Source organism: Solanum tuberosum, unplaced genomic scaffold (assembly GCF_000226075.1).
Source record: "Solanum tuberosum cultivar DM 1-3 516 R44 unplaced genomic scaffold, SolTub_3.0 scf00033, whole genome shotgun sequence".
In the NCBI taxonomy this organism is placed as follows: Eukaryota; Viridiplantae; Streptophyta; class Magnoliopsida; order Solanales; family Solanaceae; genus Solanum; species Solanum tuberosum.
Genome location: NW_006238959.1, coordinates 1,457,406 through 1,481,905, shown reverse-complemented (window position 1 = coordinate 1,481,905; position 24,500 = coordinate 1,457,406). Strand labels below are relative to the sequence as shown.

The 24,500-nt window shown below is 38.7% G+C and overlaps 1 protein-coding gene across 1 annotated transcript; it reads right to left on the bottom strand.

Moving 5' to 3' along the window:
- Positions 1–2,286: 2,286 nt before the first annotated feature.
- LOC102599330 (probable carboxylesterase 1) lies at positions 2,287–22,059 on the bottom strand. Its single transcript, XM_015306489.1, has 3 exons — positions 21,465–22,059; positions 2,557–2,630; positions 2,287–2,409 (listed from the first exon to the last, which is right to left on the bottom strand). Exons 1-3 carry the CDS (start codon positions 21,937–21,939, stop codon positions 2,287–2,289), a joined length of 672 nt encoding a protein of 223 aa, XP_015161975.1. The 5' UTR covers positions 21,940–22,059.
- Positions 22,060–24,500: the final 2,441 nt, after the last annotated feature.

Genomic DNA, 24,500 nt, shown 5'->3' with positions numbered 1-24,500 from the left:
TATAGGATAGTTTTGGCAGCGTGGGCTAGACCTTATATCATCACATAGCTCATAGTAATGGTTGTCGGTCAGAGAATCTCACACAGAGAAATTTTGTTTTTTTATATATGAACTGAGTATTCTTGTATTTTTTAAAATACATTGAGTTGCTAAGTACAATTTTACAACTTTTTATATATTGCATCTTTTGTTGTTGCTTTACCCTTGAGTATACAAAGTTGAACTATGTTTCACAGAGTTGAGTATCTTATTGTTGAGTTGAGCCCTATTTCTCTAAGTTGAATATATTACTATTGAGACCTATTTTCTCTGAGTTAAGTTGAACTATGTTCCATTATGTTGAGTTGAGTTGAGATGAGTGAGTTGAGAAGAGGTAAGTACGTTTCTTTTCCATCAGTTTAAGCTTACATTTATGCTTTAGAATTTCCCTTACATGCTCGTACATTCCACGTACTGAGCCATTTGGCCTGCATTGTTTCATGATGCAGATACAGGTATATAGAATCCTCAACATGCGTTTTGTTGAGGTCATGCGATATTCCAGTCATCTTTGGTGAGACATTTTATATTCTGAAGGACGTCACCTTTATCTTACGGTTAGTAGTTTTTAGATGTCGTGGGTCTTGTCCCGATATCTTTTTGTAATAGTAACGGTTTCATAGATAGACATAGTTGATGAGTTTCTGTATTTACTTTTATCTTGAGTATTGTACAGAATTTTTAGAAAAGGTAGAGTATTTGAGTTCAATGAAATTTAATTCAGTTTTTAAGATTTTGTATGCTTGAGTTAGTCTTCCGCTTGTAGTCAGCCGAGATGAAGGTTCACTTGGAGATTAACAATGCTTCTCGAGTGCCGGCCACATCCAGGGTGTAGGCTCGGGTCATGACACTTTCATATCAAGAACTCATCAACCCATCCTAATTCAAGAACAAAAACAATGCTTCAAGATTACTAATGGAATTTCAAGAAACCTCATCAAGAACTTAAATTGCTCAATTTTTATGGATAGATTCGCAAAAGAAACTCATGATTGGCATGTGGGTAATGAACTTAGGACTATGAAAGCTTACATGCCTCTTAGGATAAAATCCTAGGTGAAATCCCTCAAAGAATCGCAAGAATCTTGAAGAACGCCTTGAACATTCCCTCTTTTCTCCTTTTTTCTCTTCTTGAACTCCTCTAAAAACCCTAAGCGTATTTTAGGAATAAATAAAACTGATTCCAATCATTTTAGACTCCTAAAACTTAACGAAAAACATTTAAATCTGATTGAATAAGGAAAGGACCAAATTACCCCTCATATTTTTGGGTAACTTTCCTTAATTGGACAACCCGACTTCAAACGGGCATATCTCTCTCATACAAGCTCGGAAATTAGAAAACCTGGCAGGGTTGGAAAGTGGATTCCAAGACCTTTCATTTGATATATTATGAGTCTCCTAACTCATCATGTGCTAAAAGTTATGGTTGTTTGAAGTTGACCCAAAACTTAAAATAACTTAGGAATTACTTGAATGAACTCTCTTCTAAAACCCTAAGCATATTTGAATTTATGAAAACATACCCAAATCAGATTTGTCCCTAAAATATTATTAAAATTCATTTCAAGCTGATTGGGTAAGGAAAAGACCAAATTACCCTTCATCTTTTTGGGTAACTTTCCTCATTTGGATAGACTAACTTCAAATGGGCATATTCCCCTCATTAAAGCATGATAATTAGGAAACTCGGCGGCGTTGGAAAGAGGATTCCAAGACCTTTCATTTGGTATCTTTTGGGTCTCCTAAATCATCATGTGCGAAAAGTTATGGTCGTCTGAAGTTGACTCCAAACTTAGAAGAACCTAGGAATGACTTGAAGGAATTCTCTTTAGTTCTTTTTGGAACTAAATGAGCTTCATCAGTGACCTTGACACCTAAAATTATTTTAAATTCCTCCAAAAAATCCTACTCTCAACAAAAAATGGTTCGAGTCTTACCTCAAAATTTTATGGGATGTTATATCCTTGACCAATGTGGTTAATTGAATGACCTCCTTGTTTCTGAAGTATTGATTCTTCTTGAGTAAGCATAATGGACAATTCACTAACATCCCACTTATCCTTAATAGTGTAATAGTTAATTTGGAATGGTCCATACTCAAGAGGCAATGAGTTCAGAATAAACTGAACCAAGAAGGTGTCATCAACTTTCATCCCCAAGGTCCGAAGTCTTGCCGCAATGTTGGTCATCTCGATGATATGATTTTTTATACTACACGACCCATCAAATTTCATGGTCGTGAGTTTAGCCACTAGTGTACCAGCGAGAGTAATCAGCAGAACAAAAATATTCTTCCACAAACTTCAGGTATTCCTTGGCATTTTCTGTTTGTGGAATAGTATTATTAATGTTGTTACCAACAATCATCTGCATGAACATAAGGCTCAATCTATTAGAGCGCGCCCATGATTTATGAGAAGACTTCTCATCCTCACTGCTCTTATCAGTAGTAGCAGTGAGTTTGTCATTCAGCAGAGCCTAGTCAAGATTCATCACACCTAAGTGGAACTGGACTTGTTCATGCCATTCAGAGAAGTTCATTCCATTGAACACAGTAACAGACGAAGCATGCGAATGAAGAGGAATAACTGCAAAATAAATATACATTCTCACAAATTAGAAAATAATGTGAATTCAGTAAAGCGATAAAAAATATATCATAGTTCTCCTTTGGGTAGATACTACGACACATTATCATAATTTAGCTGCATTTTTTAATCTTTAATAGGTAATTCAATATTTTTAGTCAAACATATATGGCATCTGTAACACCTCGAATTTGAGAAAGACCAAATTGTAGATTTTCAGAAATTGCAGGTGCCATCGACGGAGGCCAAACCATGGCCCCTGACTTGGACAACGGACCGTTGGTAGGGTCTGTGGGTTGGCCACCCAAAATTCCTAGAAAAATCATAACCCACAGCCAGACCTACGACTGTAGGTGGGCCTACGGTCTGTAGATTGTGACCCTCAAAACCTAGTCCCAGACGCCAAATGACGCCATGCCTAGATGGACCGTTGGTCAGTCCACGGTCCGTCGATGGCCTTGTCAACTTTTAAATCAGGGTCACTTTTGTTATTTTCCCTATGCATTGGGCATTTAAACTACGTTGTTTAATACCTAAACTACGTCGTTTTACTTTGTTAAGCCTAATAATTTAGTCAGAACCTACCCAAAACCTTTATTCACCAAAATTCACCAGAACTTAGAGCGAAAAGGAGGAGAAAGAGTCTACCAACCCGTCAAGAATACGCAGTAGGTTTTCTTCAGTTCCAGCCCCGAACTCAAAGGATTTCTGTGTAGATTTTGTCACCGGGTATTTGGGATTTCACTAGTGGGTTACTTTCATCTACTAGGTCCCTAGAACTCAGTTAGATTCTTGATTCGCTATATCTTGTTTAGAACTAGGGTTTCTAAAACCTTGGATAAATGTGGTGATTTAGTTTTTGTAGTATTCGTAATCGAATTATCATGTTTTCTTAGTTACTTGCATGAAACTCAAAACCCTAGTTGTGTAGATTCTCTTAGTTCATGAATTACACATGCTAGTTCAGTTAAACATATATATATGCTCCAGTTTCGAATGTTTCATTGTCAGTACGTAAATGTTGCATTCTTAGATTTGCATGTCAGAATATTGAGTTATCAAGTATTTTAGTTATGTAGTGTCATACACATTTCAAGTTGGGAGTAGGCTTAGCACCGAGTTGGACTAGGGTTCATTGTACCCTCATAGTCCTAGAACTACATGCCCCCATAGGAATGTAAGTCTCTATTGGGCATCAGATTTAGTGATCACGTCGGTCATGCCTTTATACCTAGGACAAGGTATATTGGGTCCTCTCTGTAACACCCCAGAAATTAGTAGGCCAAAACTAGAGCTAAACGTGAAGGTTAGAGTCAAGGAGGTGGGCAAGGGCCAAATGAGGGGACTAGGGCAATCCACTCTCCCCTAGACACTACCCTAGAGACCATGACCACCACTAAAACTTGTGGTAGGGACCACAACTCGTGGTGTGGTCCGTGGTGGGATAGGCAGTGGGCTTGCCAAGCTACCCAAAAAGAGACCCTCCTCCACAAGTCACTTGACGACCACCAAGGGTTGTGGGAGGGGTCGTGGTCTTCACTTAGCCTCAAGGGGGCCAAGTCATGAAGACCTAGCTAATACCTCAAGGTCCACAGAGGGGACCACAGCTCGTGATCATGACCACGGCTCGTGGGGCCTCTCGTGGTCCCTAGGCAGGTCACTTAAATGAATGGTTATTTTTGGAAGTTCCTTTTTAGGTTGGTATTAAATGAGGTCATTTTGTCTTAGTTTTATACACCTATATAAGTCATTTTTAAGTCAAAATATACCCATTCACTTCATTATTCCTCAAACCCCAAATTAAATCCCCAAAGAGTTCATCTTCCCCAAATATTCTCTCTTTAGAATTTCAAGGAAGAAGAAGAAGGAAGTTGGAGCTAGGGTTCAAGGAACAAGATCTTCTACTAGAATTCATTGGATTCCATTGCTAAGGTATGGTAGTCCTTCATCCATGGATATCCTTCATCCAAGGAGTCCCTTCAAAACCCCAATTTTAAAGATAGAAATACCCACAAAGTTAGGCTTTGATTCCAAAGTCATGGGTTCCTTTCAAAATCATTGGTAATGATTAAATTATGATATATTATGTATGAATTGATGATTTCCTGTGGTTTTTATCATCACGCCCCAAACTCAAGGGGAGCAATTGGCTCCTAATGCTAAAACTTAAGCCCGAGACAACCCTGCTGAATCATTTTCTACTAGCACATGGCAGCCACACGCAATCGAGGAAACAAACAAGTATATCTCAGCTTAAAACTAAGCTCTCGGCCGGCAAGGCCCATGTCAACAAATCTATAAAAAAAACAATTACTCCCAAAGGTTTATATAAAAAAAATAGCCAACTAGCACAGAAGTCCTGATTGGGCTGTCAAGGCCATCATGATCTCTATACCAAAACTAAAAGCAGGTATATATCAAGACAATACAGCAAACAACTCACAAGCTTCAACAAACCAACAAACTAGGCCAGCATGGCCATAACGTAGCTATACACCCACACACTAGTCTGCTAGCCTCTAAGAGTGGTAACGATTAGTGGGACAAGGCCCCAGCCTACGTATAAAAATATATACAACAAAAACTAACAAACCTCCCAACTTTGGCAGCTTCGGAGGAAAGGCGCTAGCCAACCAGATAGAAGTCAATCCTGCTGCTGAGGAGGTCTGCTGGGTCTTCTGTTGGGACCTGCATTCATGAATGCAGTGCCCCCTAGGTAGTGGGGCATAAGTACGAAATAATGTACAAAGTATAAACAACTATAGACTAAATGAGCAAGTATCATAATATACCAAAAGCAATCAGGTAAGGAAATCAAAATTTAGATAAGCATGCTAACCCACTACTGAATCTAAAAATACAAAAATGATCAAACAACAACCTCTCATAAGCTCGGCAAGGACAAGAAACACACCACCTATCTAGGCCCCCATAAGCCTAGAAGGTGCCAAATCAATGTACATACCCCTATTGGTAGCCCCATGTCTTTGTAAGAAGTCACATATCCCTTTTGGGCAACGATATAGCCCCGTAGGCAGCGCATAGCCATCTTAAGCAACATCATAGCTCTATGGCCTGCACATAACCCTCTTTTGTATCAACATAGCCTTGTAGGCAACACATAGCCCTCTTTGGCATCAAAATAAGCCCGTAAGTAACACATAACACACTTTGGTATCAATATAGCCCTATGGGCAACACATATCCCTCTTAGGCAGTAACATAGTCCTCTTAGACAACATCATAACCCCATAGGAAGTTCATAGGTCAATAGCTAACAACAATAGCCCCAACGGTGACAACAAACAATTGAATAGGCTAAAGGCGAGCAATTTAGATTTAAACAATATATATGAATAGTCTCCAAGTAGTTCCTAACTTAGGGTCATTCTTAACAGAGTATGAGTCCTTAAAATGAGGGTTTATAAACACTCAATCAGCTAACCACTCACAATTACATCTACAAGATCACCAACATTAAATGCCCTATTATATCACTCCCAAGCTCTAAGGAAAGATGTCGAACAAAGGGAATAGCCTTAAAATACCTTTTCCTTTATAATTTATGCTGAAAATACCTTTGTCTGCACTACTACAACACTAAAACTAGTAAAATTAATCAGTAGTTAAGGACAAGAATTACTATGACAATTTGACAATTGATACGGATTCCTACCATAAATTACTATCTAAGAGCCAAGGTATCCATAAACCGATAAAAGATGGTTCTTACCTTTCTTTACAAGCCTAGAACACTTGCATAAAATCAAAACACTGAAAAAAAACTTTGCTGCCACAACCTCCACGGAGCTACACCGCTCAATTCACCATGAAAACTATACCAAAATGACGAGCTCGCGACGTAGGGCAATTTTTGATAAGGAGCCAAAGACACAGAAGGATGATTTGAGGAGTAATACTATGATTTTTGTGGGTTTCTTACGAGCTGGAATGAATAAAAATGAAGAATATGCTATCTTATAAGGTTCCACCGACCTAAGGGACCCAACTCATTGCCTTTTTGCGCAGTCTCGCAAAAATACAAATATCTCTCTATTCTGAAGTAGTATGAACGAACGGTTTGATATGTTGGAAACTAGACTCGTAAAGTTTTGATTTTATAGGTCTTGGGCCCCATAACACTTTATATATTGGGAGAAAATCTCCGAGACATTTGACCCAAAATTCAGAGAAATATTTAAAAAGAAACTTACAATGACTTTCGCCAACTTTTATTTTTCCACTTACCTAACTTCAAAACTTGAGATACAACCCTTGAACACTTAAAATATGACATACCACATCATTCTTAATTTATTATTCACCCTCTTTGTCTTTCCACGAAGGTACGAGTTAAATTAGAGTTTCGAAAAGTCGGGGTGTTACATTTATGTTGAATTCCCCAAGAACCCATAAAACCCCCATGTTTCTCATTTATGATCTTGTGATGTGGGTTTGTTGATGATAGAAGAATGTTATGAAATTATGCGTGTAGCTATTGAGTTACTTGAATTACGATGATATCCATGTCTAATGTAGTAATTCTAGATGAGTTGATTGGATTTGATCTTTGATCTTGGAAGGGTAAAGTATGAGAATTATGTATGATTATGAGATTTATGTATATTCTTTAAGAACACTTTGAGAGTAAAGTGATTATGACTATAAGGTAGTTGTTGTGTTGTTGAAAGGACATTCTCACATACACACCTATGCATAAATATAATATGATGGGAAATGTTTTCTCACAATATGATGATTCTAAGGTTGAAAGGCTTTCTCAGCTACTTGATTCTGATATATGAATATGTAGACATGGACGGTGAAAGTCTATTCTCACGCATGATCTAAGAGCTATCCTATGAATTATGTTGGATTGAATGTCAAGACATTTTTCCATGATTATGAACTAAGTTAAGAATTAATATGTACTATGTGGTAATAGATGCTTAGCATCGAGTGGATATTGATATGAGATGGGGACTCTCCCATTAGTTGAGTTCGGTTTTCTAGTAGTGATCTCTTGGGATGAAAGCTCTCCCTGTTAGTAGAGGCCGGGTTTTCTAGTAGCAATCCCCTTATCCCATAAACTATGTACCCTGATAGGTCATTAGCTAGTGGATCCACCTAAGCTAAGAGTAACATTCTACCTTAGGCAAGTAGAACAACCTTTTTCGGTGTAGGAGTCACCGGATTCCATGTATAGCTCACATGGTCTCATATCGGTTAAGGCTTATTCCCACAACAAGAAAAAGAATATGAACTATGAACTATGGTTACTCAATAATCTTTGTATATGAGTTCTCAAAGGCTTTTATGATGATTATGACTATGTTGATTATGTTTTATGACTTATGCTCTGTAAACTCTCAAATCATGTTTTGACTTGGTAATTGCATACTTTCTACTAAAATATCCCTTTTTTCATGTTTTCAATGTTGTTATGCATGACTATTATACTTAGTGCATTTTTGTACTAACGCCTACTTTTCCTACATTTTTCCAAGTGTAGGGTCCGGTTCTCAAGGCGATCACCGTAGTGGCTAAAGTTTAGATTTGTTCATTTCTCCTAACTTGTGGTGAGTACCCATGGTTTGAGGATGGATGTTATTTCACATCTTAGTTTATTTTCTTGTATTTCCTTTTTGGACTATGTTGTATGGGCTATGCCTTTTTCTCATTCGAAATTGTAATAGATGGCTATGTTGAGACTTAGAGTCTAGACTTCCTCTTTTTCTGTGAATGTAAATTTGAGACTTGAAATGTGTTTTTACTCTTATTGTTCTATTGGTTATGTTATGATATGCTAAGTTGCTTGTATGAAGTCCTTCGAGGTTCTATACGACATGTCACATCTAGGGTTACCCTTGGGTCGTGACAAACTTGGTAATCAGAGCACAAGGTTTAGAATGATTCTAGGATCATGTGATGTCTCATAAGCCACATCTAGTAAAGTCTAGTTCATGAGTGTGAAGCATGCCACATTCATGAATAAGAAGCTATAAGATGTTTAGGAAATTCCACTTCTTTCATTAATCTTAAGTCGTGCAATAAAGTTTAACTCTATAAGGTCTTTCTCCTAATCCTTATTCGTTGGTCTACATGATATGACTACTACAAGGGCTTTCACAAGAAGGATTGAGGAAGACATTATGAATAAAAGAGCTTCTCTTCAAGTGCCTCAAGCTCCCCAATCTCCTCAAGCTCTGATTAATCCTACAGCTATGTCAAATATGGAGGTTAGGTCGGCCTTTCAAATATTGGCCCATGTTTTGGCTGCTTAAGCCAATAGGGATGCGATAGCTCTTATGAATCCTAATGTGAATTCGACGGCTTCAAGAGTGAGGGATTTTGCAAGAATGAATCCCCCAGATTTCATGGTTCCAAAGTAGAGGAGGATCCTCAAGAATTTGTGGATGAGGTTTATAAAGTACTTGCTATCATGGGGGTGACTTCGGTAGAGAAAGCGGAGTTGACGTCTTACCAATTGAAAGGTGTTGCTCAAGTGTGGTATAATCAATGGCAGAATAGTAGGCCAGTAGGAGTGGGTCCCATTGAGTGGGAATTGTTTAAATCATCATTTCTTGATAGGTTCTTTCCCTGAGAGTTGAGGGAAGCAAAGGTGGGAGAGTTCATTAACCTTCGTCAAGGAAGTATGAGTGTAAAAGAGTATGCCCTGAAGTTTACTCAATTGTCAAAGTATGTTATAGCAATGGTGGAATATTTGAGGGATAAGATGAGTAGTTTTTTGATAGGCGTGTCCGACATGGTAGAAAAAGAATGTCGTACGGCAATGCTCCATCGTGATATGGGTATCTCACGTCTTATGGTGTATACCCAATAAATTAAGGAGTTAAAACTCAAGGAAAAGAATAGGGAGGTTAAAAGAACCGGGGATGGGGATTTCTCCAATAATAGGTTCGATGGACAAGGTTGGCCACGGTTTAAACAAAGATTTTCTAACCAAGGTTCCTCTAGTACTCTAAGGGTAAAAAAGACAGGGTTTCTAACTCTAAACATCAAGGAGGTAATGGTAGTGGTTCTTATGTGGCTAGGCCTAATTGTGCAAAGTGTGGAAGAAAGCATGATGGTAAGTGCCTAGTTGGCACGGATGGTTGCTTTAGTTATGGAAAGATTGGTCACAAGATGAGAGATTGTCCAATGCTTACGGCTAAGGGAACAAAGGGCAATCAAGTTCCTCCTAGCGGTTCAAACTCTAATGCTCCCAAGCAAAACCGTTATGTTAAAAATTTTCCATATAGACATGTATGCCATGTTAGATCTCGGTGCTACTTTGTCTTTTGTGACACCATATGTGGCAATGAGATTTGTGTGCTCCCAGATGTGTTGTTAGAACCTTTTTCTGTGTCTACTCCTATTGGTGATTCTGTGGTGGCTAAGCGGGTTTATAGAATATGTCCCGTCTCCCTATCGCATAAAGTTACTCATGTTGATTTGGTAGAGTTTGACATGTTAGATTTTGATGTCATACTTGGTATGGATTGGTTGCACTCATGTTATGCGTTGATTGATTGTAAAACTTGGGTATTTAAGTTTCAGTTCCCGAATGAGCATGTCCTTGAGTGGAAGGGGGGAAATTCTATGCATAAGGGTCAGTTAGTTTCATGGTTGAAAGTTAGAAAGATGATCTCCAAGGGTTGCATTTACCATCTTGTTAGGGTTCGGGATGTAGATTCCAAGATCCCTACTCTTGAGTCGGTCCCCGTAGTAAGTGAGTTCCAGAAGTATTCCTGGATGATCTACCTAATATTCCTCCCGACTGGGAAATAGACTTCGGTATTGACCTTCTCCCGGATACGCAACCTATCTCAATTCCTCCTTATAGAATGGCCCTGGCTGAGTTGAACGAGTTGAAAGAACAATTGAAGGACTTGTTAGATAAGGGCTTCATCCGGCCAAGTATCTCACCATGGGGTGCTCCGGTGTTATTTGTTAAAAAGAAAAATGGGTCTCTTCATATGTGCATCGATTATCGTCAATTGAACAAAGTGACCATTAAGAACAAGTATTCTCTACCAAGGATAGATGATTTGTTTGATCAATTATAAGAGGCAAGTTACTTCTCTAAAATTGACCTTAGATCGGGTTATCACCAATTGAGGGTGAGGGGTGACGATATTCTGAAAACGTCTTTTAGAACCCGATATGGTCATTATGAGTTTTTGGTTATGTCATTTTGGTTGACTAATGCTCCGGCGGCATTTATGGACTTGATGAATAGGGTGTTTAGACAATACCTTGATATGTTTGTGATTGTGTTTATTGATGACATCTTGATCTATTCAAGGAGTGAGAATGAGTATGTTGACCATTTGAGAATTGTATTGCAAGTTCTTAAGGACCATCAACTTTTCACAAAGTTTAGCAAGTGTGAATTTTGGTTAAGGTTCATGGCTTTTCTTGGTCAAATTGTGTCAAGTGGGGGTATTGAGGTGGATCCTAATAAGACGGATGCGGTCAAGAGCTGGCCAAGGCCTCTAACTCCTTCAGACATTAGAAGCTTTTTGGGTTTGGCAGGTTATTATAGGAGATTTTTTGAGGGTTTTTCTTCCATTGATTCTCCTTTGATGGCTTTGACTCAAAAGAAGGCTAATTTCATGTGGTCGAAAGCTTGTGAGAAAAGTTTCCAACAATTGAAAGATAGACTTACTTCTGCCCCGGTGTTGACTTTACCGGAAGGCGCAGATGGTTTTGTGGTATATTGTGATGCCTCCAGAGTTGGGTTGGGATGTGTGCTTATGCAAAATGGTAAGGTGATTGCCTATGCTTCAAGGCAACTTAAAGTCCATGAGAAGAATTATCAACCCATATCCTTGAGTTAGCAGCGTTTGTGTTTGCCTTAAAAATATGGAGACATTATCTATATGGGGTTCATGTTGATGTGTTTACCGATCACAAGAGCCTACAATATGTGTTTAGTTCTCTGCCAATGGAAGTGGCTAGAATTATTGAAGGATTATGATATGAGTGTCCTTTATCACCCTAGAAAGGCCAATGTGGTAGAGGATGCTCTTAGTAGATTGTCCATGGGTAGTGTGGCTCATTTTGATGAAGATAAGAAAGAATTGGTTCGGGATGTTCATAGGTTGGCCCGGTTAGGTGTCCAATTAGTGGATTCCACCACGGGTGGTGTCATCGTTCATAATGGTTCCGAATCATCCTTTGTGATGGATGTGAAGTCTAAGCAATGCCTTGTTCCTATTTTGGTTGACTTGAAAGAGGCGGTACTTAAGAAATTCCTTGAGGCATTCTCCCAAGGAGGAGATGTTGTACTTAGATACCAAGGTCGTTTATGTGTTCCTAATGTTGATGACTTGAGAGAGCTAATTTTGTCGGAAGCTCATAGTTCTCGGTATTCTATTCACCCGAGAGCCACCAATATGTACCGTAACTTGTGGGAAGTCTATTGGTGGAATGCGATGAAGAAATATATCGCGGAGTTTGTGGGTAAGTGTTCTAATTGTCAAAAAGTTAAGGTCGAGAATCAAAGGTCGGGAGGCTTATCCCAAGATATAAGTATTCTCACTTGGAAGTGGGAAGAGATAAATATGGACTTTATAGTAGGTTTGCCCCATACCTGGAGACAACATAACTCTATTTGGGTGATTGTAGATCTGATGACAAAATCGGCTCACTTTATTCCTATCAAGGTTTCCTATTAGGTGGAGGACTATGCCAAATTGTACATAAGATAAATGGTGAAGTTGCATGGAGTGCCTTTATCCATTATTTCTGATCATGGCCCTCAATTCACTTCTCACTTTTGGAGGTCTTTTCAAAAGGGCCTAGTCACCAAAGTTAAGCTTAGTTCGGCTTTTCATCCCTAAACCAATGGGCAAGCGGAGCGTACCATCCAAACTTTGGAAGATATGTTAAGGGCTTGTGTGATTGATTTTAAAGGTAATTGGGATGACCATTTTCCATTGGTAGAGTTTGCCTACAATAATCGCTATCACTCAAGTATTGGTATGGCTCCATTTGAGGCCTTGTATGGTAAGAGGTGTAGATCTCCTATAGGTTGTTTTGAGGTAGGGGAAATGGCTTTAATAGGTCCCGAATTGGTTTTATAGGCCCTTGAAAAAGTCCGACTTATTAGAGATAGATTGAAAACGGCTCAAAGTCGGCAAAAGTCTTATACCGATGTGAGGAGAAGAGAACTGGAATTTGAGGTTAACGATTGGGTCTATTTGAAAATTTCACCCATGAAGGGTGTGATAAGATTTGGTAAGAAGGGGAAACTTAGTTCCCGGTATATAGGCCCATACCAAATTTTGAGGCGTATTGATAAAGTTGCCTATAAGTTAGATTTTCCAAGTGAGTTCGCTTCGGTGCATCCGGTGTTTCATGTTTCCATGCTCAAGAAGTGTATTGGAGATCCGACATCCATAATCCCCTTAGAAGGGTTGGGGGTTGATGAAAGTCTTTCATATGAGGAAGTTCCAGTAGAGATTCTAGACTGGCAAGTTAAGAGGTTGAGAAACAAGGAAATAGCTTCCGTGAAGGTTTTATGGAGGAACATCTAGTTGAATGGGGGCTACATGAGAGGCTGAGGCCGCTATGAAGTCCCGCTATCCTCATCTTTTTCCTTCTACTCCTACCCTAGCTTGAGGTAAGTAGTTCCTCTTGAGTTTTCCTTGTTTTGGTAGTCATGTGTGTTAGATGAGTTTTCCATGATTTCCCTATATTATGCATGTTCTTGAGAAATTTATGTTTAGTAAGAAAATGAGGTATTATGATTTATTTTCCTCATGTTGTTGTGAATTTAGTAAAAGTTGCCTATATGCTTCATGAGATGATTTTTTAAACATGCTTTAGTTGTGCTTTTTGAAAGTATATTGCAAAAGGCTCCATGAGATTATGTTGAGCATGCTTTTAGTTTGGAGAAGGTAGTTCCTCCTATGAGTATGAGATATGTTAAAATTCATGCATAATGAGTTGTTAGATGTAATTCCTACTTCCTTATGATGCATTGAGTATGTTTGAGTTGGAGTTGATGTTTCCTCCTTTGAATTATGCATTATTTTGATGTTGCATGCATGTTGGGCTGCTAATCTTGAATCTTTACTTCCATAAGGTGTCTAGATCGTCATTCAAGGATGAATGTTCCCAAGGGAGATATATTGTAACACCCCAGAAATTAGTAGGCTAAAATTAGAGCTAAACGTGAAAGTTAGAGTCAAGGAGGTGGGAAAGGTCCAAGGGAGAGGACTAGGGAAATCCACTCTCCCCTAGACACTGCCCTAGTGACCATGACCACTACCATGGCTCATGGTAGGGACCACGGCTCGTGGTGTGGTCCGTAGTGGGCTAGGCAGTGAGCTTGCCAAGACCCTCCCCCACAAGCCACTTGACGGCTCGTGAAGGCCACCAAGGGCCACGGGAGGGGTCGTGGTCTTCACTTAGCCTCAAGGGGGCCAAGTCATGAAGACCTAGCCACTGCCTCAAGGTCCACGGCTCGTGGGACCTCTCATGGTCCCTGGGCAGGTCACTTAAATAAAGGGTTAATTTGGTAAGTTCTTTTTTAGATCGATATTAAATGAGGTCGTTTTGGCTTAGTTTTATACACATATAAGTCATTTTAAAGTCAAAATACACCCATTCACTTCATTATTCCTCAAAATCCAAATCAAATCCCCAAAGAGTTTAACTTCCCCAAATATTCTCTCTCTAGAACTTCAAGGAAGAAGAAGAAGGAAGTTGGAGCTAGGGTTCAAGGAACAAGGTCTTCTACTCAAATTCATTGGATTCCATTGCTAAGGTATGGTAGTCCTTTATCCATGGATAGCCTTCATCTATGGAGTCCCATCAAAACCCAAATTTCAGAGATAGAAATCCCTACAAAGTTAGGGTTTGATTCCAAAGTAATGGGTTCCTTTCAAAATCGTTTCTAATGACTGAATTATGATATATTATAAATGAATCGATGATTTCCTTAGTTTTTATGTTGACTTCCCCAAGAACCCAGGAAACCCCCATGTTTCTCAATTATGATCTTGTGTTGTGGGTTTGTTGATGATAGAAGAATGTTATGAAATTATGCATGTAGCAATTGAGTTACTTGAATTATGATGATATCCATGTCTAATGTAGTAATTCTAGATGAGTTGATTGAATATGAACTTTGACCCTTGAAGGGTAAAGTATGAGAATTATGCATGATTATGAGATTTATGTATATGCTTTAAGAACACATTTAGAGTAAAGTAATTATTATTATTATGTATTTGTTGTGTTGTTGAAAGGACATTCTTACATACACACCTACGCATAAATATGATATAATGTGAAAGGTTTTCTCACAATATGATGATTCTAAGGTTGGAAGGCTTTCTCACCTACTTGAATCTGAGATATGAATATGTAGACATGGACGGTGAAAGGCTATTCTCATGCATGATCTAAGAGCTATACTATGAATTATGTTGGATTGAATGTTAAGACATTCTTCCATGATTATGAACTAAGTCAAGACTTAATAAGCACTTCGTGGGAATAGATGCTTAGCCCCGAGTGGATATTGCTATGAGATGGGGGCCCTCCCATTAGTTGAGGCCGGGTTTCTAGTAGTGATCTCTTGGGATGGAATCTCTCCCGTTAGTAGAGGCCGGGTTTTCTAGTAGCAATCCTCTTATCGCATAAACTATGTGCCCACATAGGTCATTAGCTAGTGTATCCACCTAAGCTAAGAGTATGGTTCTACCTTAGGCAAGTAGAACAACCCTTTTCGGTGTGCGAGTCACCGGATTCCATGTATAGCTCACATGGTCTCATGTCGGCTAAGGCTTATTCCCACAACAAGAACCAGAATATGAACTATGAACTATGGTTACTCAATAAGATATGTATATGACTTCTCAAAGGATTTTATGATGATTATGACTATGTTGATTATGTTTTATGACTTATGCTCTTTAAACTCTCAAATCATGTTTAGACTTGGTAAGTGCATTTTTGTACTAACGCCTACTTTTCCTACATTTTCCCCGAGTGTAAGGTCCGGTTCTCAAGACGATCACCATAGTGACTAAAGCTTGGATTTATTAGTTTCTCCTAGCTTGTGGTGAGTCCTCATGGTTCAAGAACGGATGTTATTTCACATCTTAGTTTCTTTTCTTGTATTTCCTTTTTGGACTATGTTGTATGGGCTATGCCCTTTTCTCATTCGAATTTGTAATAGATGGCTATGTTGAGACTTAGAGTCTAGACTTCCATTTTTGCTTTAAATGAAAATTTTAGACTTGAAATGCATTTTTACTCTTATTATTTTATTGCTTATGTTATGATATGCTAAGTGGCTTGTATGGAGTTCTTTGGAGTTCTATACGACATATCACATATAGGGTGTTCCCTTGGGTCATGACACTCACGATGGGGCATATACATCGGACTCTGTGTTTAGCTCACGTGGTTTTATGTCGTTTAATAGTAGCCCCCACAGTCAAACTCTTAGTGCATTTGACCAGGTTTTTAGTTATACTTCAGTATTCAGTCTTAACATTTTAAATTCATGATTAGTACTTGGTCATTGCATTTAGCTCAGTTTTCAGTTATATTTCAGGATCTATGTTTCTGTTCAGATTATATTATTGCGCAGTTATGTTTGTTCAGCCTATATACTTTGTTCAGCTATTATCTATATCCTACATGTTCAGTACATTCCAAGTGCTGACGCATACTCTGCGCTACATCCTTTCATGATGTAGGTTCAGGTGTTCAGCATCCAGATCACGCATAGATCAGTTCCCGATCCTTAATCAACAACTTCAGTGGTGAGTCATCATACTTCGAGGACAATAGACATGTCTTTCATATTTAGTCTTTTATTTCAGTTTTCAGTTTTTCTAGAGTTAGTTGGGGGCATGTCCCAACAACTTTAGTCAGTAGCGGTTTTTCAGTCATAGTATTAGATCCAGCTTTAGATTTGAGTGAATGTTCAGTATCGTTGAACTCTTAGTAGTTATATATATATATTCAGATCAGTATGGGTATTCCCCATCTTTCAGTTATCTCTTGTTTTAGCTTCCGTATAGTATCTCTTTATTCAGTTGATTTATTATGCTTATGACATGCCAGTTTCAGGGTTAGCTTGGGGTCACTCATGATCCTATGTCTCGTGTTTACATTAAGGAGGTAGCCTCGAGGTATGATAAACTTGGTATCAAAGCATTAGGTTCAAGAGTCCTAGGATGTCTGAAATCTGCACTCAGTAGAGTCTCTTTCATTAGTGTGAAGTGCACCACATTTAATGAGAGGGAGGCTACGAAGAGTTTTACGAAAAACTTTACTTTCTTGCTATTCTTATCGTGCGGAGGTGTGGTATGATCTCCTTTCTAATTCATCGTTATGCATTTTAGTGATCATGCCTTCTCTTAGAACTTATGCACGGAATGCTAATGAACACAATGCTAACGTAGTTCCTTTGGTCTCGGACCATGAGGTTACTGATGTAGAATTCCGGAATGCGATCCAACTCTTGGCTCAGAGTGTAGACAACCAGAACAATCAATAGGTCCAAATCCTACTAATATTAATGGTGGATTTATGGAAGCTAGAGTTTGAGTGTTTGGATGAATCCGCCTGATTTTCTAGGGTCACAAGTTGGTGAGGACCCACAGAGCTTCATTGATGAGGTTAAGAAAAATTTTGGACTGATGCAAGTGACTGGTAACGATAGGGTGGAGTTAGCATCCTACCAGCTTAAGGATGTGGCTCACATATGGTTCACTCAGTGGAAAGAAAACAGGGGTGCGGATGCAGCTCCTATGACTTTGGAATGCTTTACTAGAGTTTTTCTGGATAGGTTCTTCCCAAGAGAATTGAGGGAGGCTAAAGCTCAGGGGTTCATAAATTTGAGTCAAGGTACCATGTTAGTCCAAGAATACGGACTTAAGTTCACCCAGCTCTCCAGGTATGCTCCATATATGGTTCCCGATCCAATGGGACAAATGAGTAAGTTTCTATTTGGGGTATCCGACTTGGTGAAGATAGAGTGCAGGAATGCTATGCTGCTAGAGGATATGAATCTCTCTAGGCTTGTGACTAATGCTCTACAGGTTGAGCGAGATAAGCTTAGGGAAATGGCTAAAGACAACAAGAAGGCTAGAACAGGGAATTATGGATACTCTCAGCAAAAAATTGAGTAGTGGGAACCGCTCACAGTTTCAGCAGAGGTCTACATCCCCAGCACCTTCCTCAGCTAGAGTTCCATCCCCCAGGTTTCAATAGGATTAGAAAGGTAGGGCATCAGGCTCTAAGTCTCAGATGAGTAATTCAGGTAACAAGACTTTCCCAACCTGTCCAAAGTGTGGTAAGAACCATCCGGACGAGTGTTTTGCAGGCAAGGAAGGGTGCTTTGGGTATGGTCAGTCTGGCCATAGGTTGAAGGATTGCCCTTCTTCGAGGAAAAAGGTAATAAGGTAACAATAATATAGTTCCAGCAGCACCATTCGTACCTTCAGACTTCCGTAAATAAACTGACTCGGTCAGGTGATGCGAGCATCTTTCATCAACTATCCAATCGGTTCTGTCCTTACTGCTCGAGGTAGACGTTGGCCATCTTGACGAAGTAAGTGAAGTAAGTATAGTATACGGAGGGCTCTTATCAATCGATGTCAATGCAAGGTGCTCGACGTAGGATAATAATAATAAAAGGTGAGGGTGCACTCAATTCAATTCAGTCAATATTAGCGCCCTTACCAACCCTCCGGGCCGGTGGATTGAAAAAGAATCATGCGGGAATAGTTTGGTAACCGAATCGGCTACTTATTAGGTCACCCAACTCAGTAGGGTACTTCATCTAGTATAGGTGGCAGTCAACTCAAGAATAGGTTGTATGCTCTTCAGGCTCTCCAAGACTAAGAAGATTTTCCTGATGTGGTCACTGGTACGTTACGAGTCTTTAATTTAGATGTTTATGCATTGTTAGATCCAGGGGCTACTTTGTCTTTTGTAACTCCATATATAGAAGTAAACTTTGGTGTCAGTCCAGAATCTCTTTCAGAACCCTTCTCACTCTCTACACCAGTTGGTGACCCAATTAAAGCTAGACGGGTATACAAAAATTGCACTGTCAAAGTCTCTCAGAAATTCACCACAGCAAATCTTGTAGAGTTATAAATGGTAGACTTTGATGTAATTCTAGGCATGGATTGGTTACATTCATGTTATGCCTCAGTCGATTGTAGAACTAGGATCGTTTTGTTTCAGTTTCCAAATGAAACAGTCTTAGAATAGAAGGGTAGTAGCTCAGTGCCTATGGGTCGATTTTTCTCTTACCTTAAGGCAAAAAAGATGATCTCTAAAGGGTATCTCTATCATCTTGTTCGGGTTAAGGATTCAAACTCTTAAACCCCAACTCTTGAGTCAGTCGCGATAGTAAATGAGTTTCCAAAAGATCTTCCCGGAGTCTCTCCCAAAAAGGAAATCAACTTTGGAATAGATCTCCTCTTAGATACCCAGCTCATTGTGATTCCTCCTTACAAAATGGCTCCAGCCGAGCTTAAGGAATTGAAAGAGCAGTTGAATGACCTTCTAGATAAGGGCTTCATCAGACCTAGTATCTCTCCATGGGGTGCTCCAGTGTTGTTCGTGAAAAAGAAAGATGGTTCTCTCAGAATGTGCATTGACTATCGTCAGTTGAACAAAGTCACCATCAAGAATAAGTATCCCATCCCCAGGATAGATGACTTGTTCGACCAACTTCAGGGTGCTAGTTGCTTCTCTAAGATAGACCTTAGATCCGGCTATCATCAACTCAGAGTCAGATATAGTGACAATCTGAAGACAGCTTTCAGGACTCGATATGGTCATTATGAATTTGTAGTTATGTCATTTGGACTAACAAATGCTCCTCCAACTTTCATGGAATTAATGAACAGGGTGATCAAATAGTATTTGGACTTGTTTGTTATCATTTTTATTGATGATATCCTTATTTATTCTCGGAGAGAGGAGGATCGTGCGACTCATCTGAGATTTATTTTGCAAACTCTCAAAGATCACCAGTTATTCGCTAAGTTCAACAAATGTGAATTATGGTTACAGTCCGTCACTTTCCTCGATCATGTGGTATCCAGAGAAGGGATTCGAGTGGATTCTCAAAAAATTAAGGCAGTGCAGCACTGGTCCAGACCCATCTCTCCAACAGATATCAGAAGTTTCTTTGGTTTGGCCGGTTATTATAGGAGATTTATTGAAAGATTTTCATCCATAGCTTCCCCGTTAACCAAGTTGACTCAGAAAAAGGTCAAATTTCAATGGCCAAATGAGTATGAGAAAAGTTTCTCAGAACTGAAGACTAGGTTGACTACAACCCTTTATTTACTCTACCAGATGATTCAGACGAGTATGTAATTTATTGTGATACATCTAGGGTCGGCATAGGTTTTTTTCTTGATGCAGCGAGGTAAGGTCACAAATTATGCTTCTAGACAGCTTAAGGTCCATGAGAAGAACTACCCGACTCATGACCTCGAGCTTGTAGGTATAGTATTTTCCCTAAAGATTCGGAGACATTACTTGTATGGTGTTCAAGTAGATATGTTCGCATATCATAAGAGCCTTTTGATATACGTTTCAAGCACACCTCATCCAATTCTAGGTTTTCAACGATCGTAAATCAGTATAAAACCCAACTAAACGAGTTGGGGTCGAATCCGACAGGGAGTGGTGCGTGTTTCAGAGTCAATTGAGAAGTATGAACATGGACACATAAGTCATAGGAATAAATATTATCGAATAAAGACATCATTCAACTCAGGGGTTGACACAAATGTCAAATGGAGGGTTTTGCTTTTGATTATCAACTACAAACAGCGGCAAACAATACGAATTAACAATAATGAGACAGGTTTTTGGGATGTGATCGATTATAGGCTAATATAGTCAAATAGGTAATTGCAACTATTAGAAAATAGCTAGATATTAGTGAGTAGACTAGGCTATAGAGGAGGTAAACTTTTTCTTGAACAATTTACCCCGAATCAAGTTGATTTCTCTCGAATAGCAACAAGCATGCAAAATAAGACGAGCCCACACCTTAACCCATTCACTCTCTCAAGCTGAATGTGTGGAATTAGGTTTAGGATTCACTCTCTCTAGATGAACCCAGGTTAACCCAATACCCACAAACCATCAATCAAAAACCTTAGTTCTAAAACCTCTCTCTCTCAGCAAGCCAAGAACACAAAGCTAGAACTACATTTACAACTACAATTCTTAAATTAAACCGCAATTAATGATTAGACTTACTCCTAAATAGCATTCAAACTAACAATTAGCAATACCCAAAAGCTAAATCAGCCCATAATCACAGAATCACACGCCAAGAATTGGGGTTTTAGCAAGACACCCTAAAAAGGTAAAAACCGTTACCAAATTGATTATCCATCAACATGTTAAGAGTGATTTCGTCCTTACATTGCTCTAAGACCCATTTTGAATTTCTCAAAAGTGAATTTCTTCAATCTTTCAAAGCTTAGGAAAAACTAGAGAAAACTGTCTCCAGAGCTAAAAAAAACTTAATTGAAAACTGATAACTGATTAAAAATTGATACTAAACTAAATTTTCAAAAATATATTTATAGTCGCCAAAAATGTGTTGTGAATGGTCACTCGGCGAAGTAAGTCGGGCTTGGCGAGGCTCCCTTTGGTCAATTCCATCGCTCTTATGCCTTGGCATTCAGCATTCTCAAGGGCTGTAACTTTGGGCGATCAGATTGAACAAATTGGGTTTGATTTTGTCACACTTACAACATAAAATATAAAGATTGCAAAATTTAAACTAACAACTTAAGAAAAAATCAATTTATTTACCTGACAAGAAAACTCTGGAGAAATCAGCATAACTTTTCAGCCATGGTTCACTTCCCTGAGAGACCCATTTCATAACAGCCCATGAATCATCATAACACGCAGGAATTTTGTGCTCCGGAGCTAATCGATACTCAATAGATACAGCAATTACATTTGTTTCTGCAGCTACAGAGTGGAGATAACTATCATAGTAAGTAGAAAATGCCGATTCAATCACAAATCCACCTCCATGGAAATACACCAGGAGTGGAAATTTCTGGTCATTTTGGGTTATTTTTGGCAGGTAAAGACGTACCGTAACGTTATTCTCCGGTACAATTACGATATCTTTAGATCGAACACCAGTGACGGAATTATTGGAAGGAGGGGCAAAATCATGTTTTCGATACCTTTCGATTAGGCCATTTTTGTAGACTTTAAAAAATATTGGAACATCATAAATAACTTGTGATGATTCTGGATTAGTTAAATCCATTGTTTGATTGAAAATGGAGATGGAATTGGAGAAATGAGCAGAGATGGCTGGTGATTTGAAAGGGGACAATAAGGCGGTCGCTACCTGCTGCACATTGTAGTCTGTGTAATATCTAAAGTCAAATATTTTTTCTACAATTTAATCAATAATGCAAAGGATCTACTGCCATGTGTACATTATGATGCATTTTTTTAAAACATATTTTAATAATTAAAGAAAGAAAAATGTAAAAATTATTATTTTTTCGCGAGTTTCATTGCTTAAACTATGTTAGTCTTTTTTAAAAAACAAATCAACATATATGTGTTAAAACACCATGTCCGTCGCTTTTTCTGCATTTTTTGTTCTGCTGCCCACCTGCAAATATAAATCAATTCAATTCAATTTTAACCAGCCCAATCGAACAAAATACAATCTAAACATCCTACACAAGATATAAAACAAAATTAAATCAATCTTCAAAAATATCTAAATCACAATACAAAAACTTATAAAGTCATTCAAAATTTGTTTCAAAATTTAAAAAGAGTTCAAAAACTAAAGCAATAGAAGATAATCAAAGAGTGAAGTCTATTTAATCATCATCCTCTTCAATGTTGTCGTCAGTGCCCTCGGCAGGAGACGATGTAGATGTAGGTCAACGAGCGAGGTTCAACACTTGTTCTTTGATTTGCTGAACTGTCGCACTCATGTTTTCTTGTTCAGCTACTCTTTTTCGCTCAGACTCTTGCAGTGCTGCTGTCAGTTTTTCTATTTGTGCCGACATAGCAGCGATCTGAACACCGTCAATTGCCTCGGCTTGCCATGACGATCCAATACCTTCTAAGCCTAACACGAGTTGGCGTACATCATTTCGAGAGCCTCGACCATAGACTCTACCCTTGTGTATTCCCCCTACCACTTTTTCTGTCCAAATTTGACTGGACAGTTCAGGTATCACTTGGACCGAACTATATAGATTCTCATTCACGTATTGGTGATACTCACCCAGTATAATAAAAATAAAAATTAGCATCAATATATGAAATATTCACTATTGATATTCATTATTCATATTAATTAAATAAATTACAAAAGTTCGTTCGGCCCTTTCCTCCACCCACACATCCGGATCTGACTCATTTTCTTTCTTCTTTATATGAGTCTTCTTGAAAACCTCTGGTACAAGGGGAGTGCGGCCCATTTCTTTTTCCTATAAATAAAAATGAAAATTTTATTATAACGATATTAATCAACTAATTATTTATTTAAAAGTTTGAATTAGAACTTACCATCTCTTGTAATTGCTCCAACGCTCTTTGCACCTCCAGTGTGCAATGAGCCACCCTTAAGACTTTCTCTAGCCTTTTTGCTTGTTCGGACATCACCTTGAACTTATCTTTGTTCCAATATTGGCGCAATTCATTAACACGTGAGGCAACATCCAACTCGGACACTGATCAGTATCCCAGGCTTTCTTTAGCCAGCTAGACAGTCCCACGGATGCCCTTCTCTCAAATGTGGTAGCAATTACCATATTAAACTTCGGTTTCCAAGTACACATAGTCTGAAAAATATGAATATTGTTAGATAATTAAAAAAAAGTAAAGTATACTAAAATTATTAAACTTAACTGAAAAATTGTTTACCTTAAACTTATTAAACATCGCCTGCCGTAAACTATTTGGGATCTCACTCCAGGAGTGATAAGCATGTGTAAAAAGTCTTCTCACAGAGTCTTTTAAAGCTCGGGCAGCATCCTTCGCAGGATGCCACCTGCAAAAGACATAATAAACATGTTAGTTCATGAATAATATATTAAAAATGCTCCAATAAGTAAAATAAAGTAACAAATAGATGAAAAAACAAACTTACAATGACCCATCCGGCTCAATCATAACTCTGTCAATCATGTCCCTCTGTCCCGGTGCTAGAGCAGATGTATCATCTGGTGTAGCACTAGGTGTAGGTGTAGGTGATACACCATAATACACATAATGCTGAGTCAATGGAGGTGTACTGGCCACAACATTTGACTGCTCACTACTAAAATCTCTAATCCTCATGGCAGATAGCTGAGGAGATGTACATGTGGGAGATGGAGAGGGAGATGGAGTACCAACCGAAGACCTACCTGCCGATAAGGGTCGTGCTCGACGAGTAGCATGTAAATGTAGGTCCTCGTAGCACCGTGGGGCAATGACTATGAAGTAGAGGAAGCACCAACTGATCGGCGATAATTAGGATAATATGCTCGAGGATCCACCGTACCGAACGGAACAACCAATAAATGGATATCATGAGTAATACGCCCCGAGACAGAAGAAAAAATTCCTGGAATATCCTTAGAATCTATAGGTCTCCTAGACTTCTTCTTTTTAGTCTTACTAGGCTGGCTAACTCCAAGATGCTCGCGAGATCTATCACCCTCACCCCTGATAACATTTATATGCAAATTTACATGGATAATATATAAAAATCATAAATTAAATAAAATTAGTATTAGAAAAATAAATAACTTACATACTAGCTATATAGTCTATCATTCTACTGATCATTCCTCCTCACTTGTTTCATTTCCA

Bases quoted from the DNA above. Each gene is read 5' to 3' on its own strand.
- LOC102599330 (XM_015306489.1), bottom strand. From the start codon at position 21,939: ATGGATTTAACTAATCCAGAATCATCACAAGTTATTTATGATGTTCCA. The intron at 2,631-21,464 runs GTAAATAAATTG...TTTATTTTGCAG, and splicing joins CTCCAGAGTTTTCTTGTCAG to TTATTCCTCTTCATTCGCAT. The intron at 2,410-2,556 runs GTCCAGTTCCAC...ATGTTCATGCAG, and splicing joins TCTCTGAATGGCATGAACAA to ATGATTGTTGGTAACAACAT.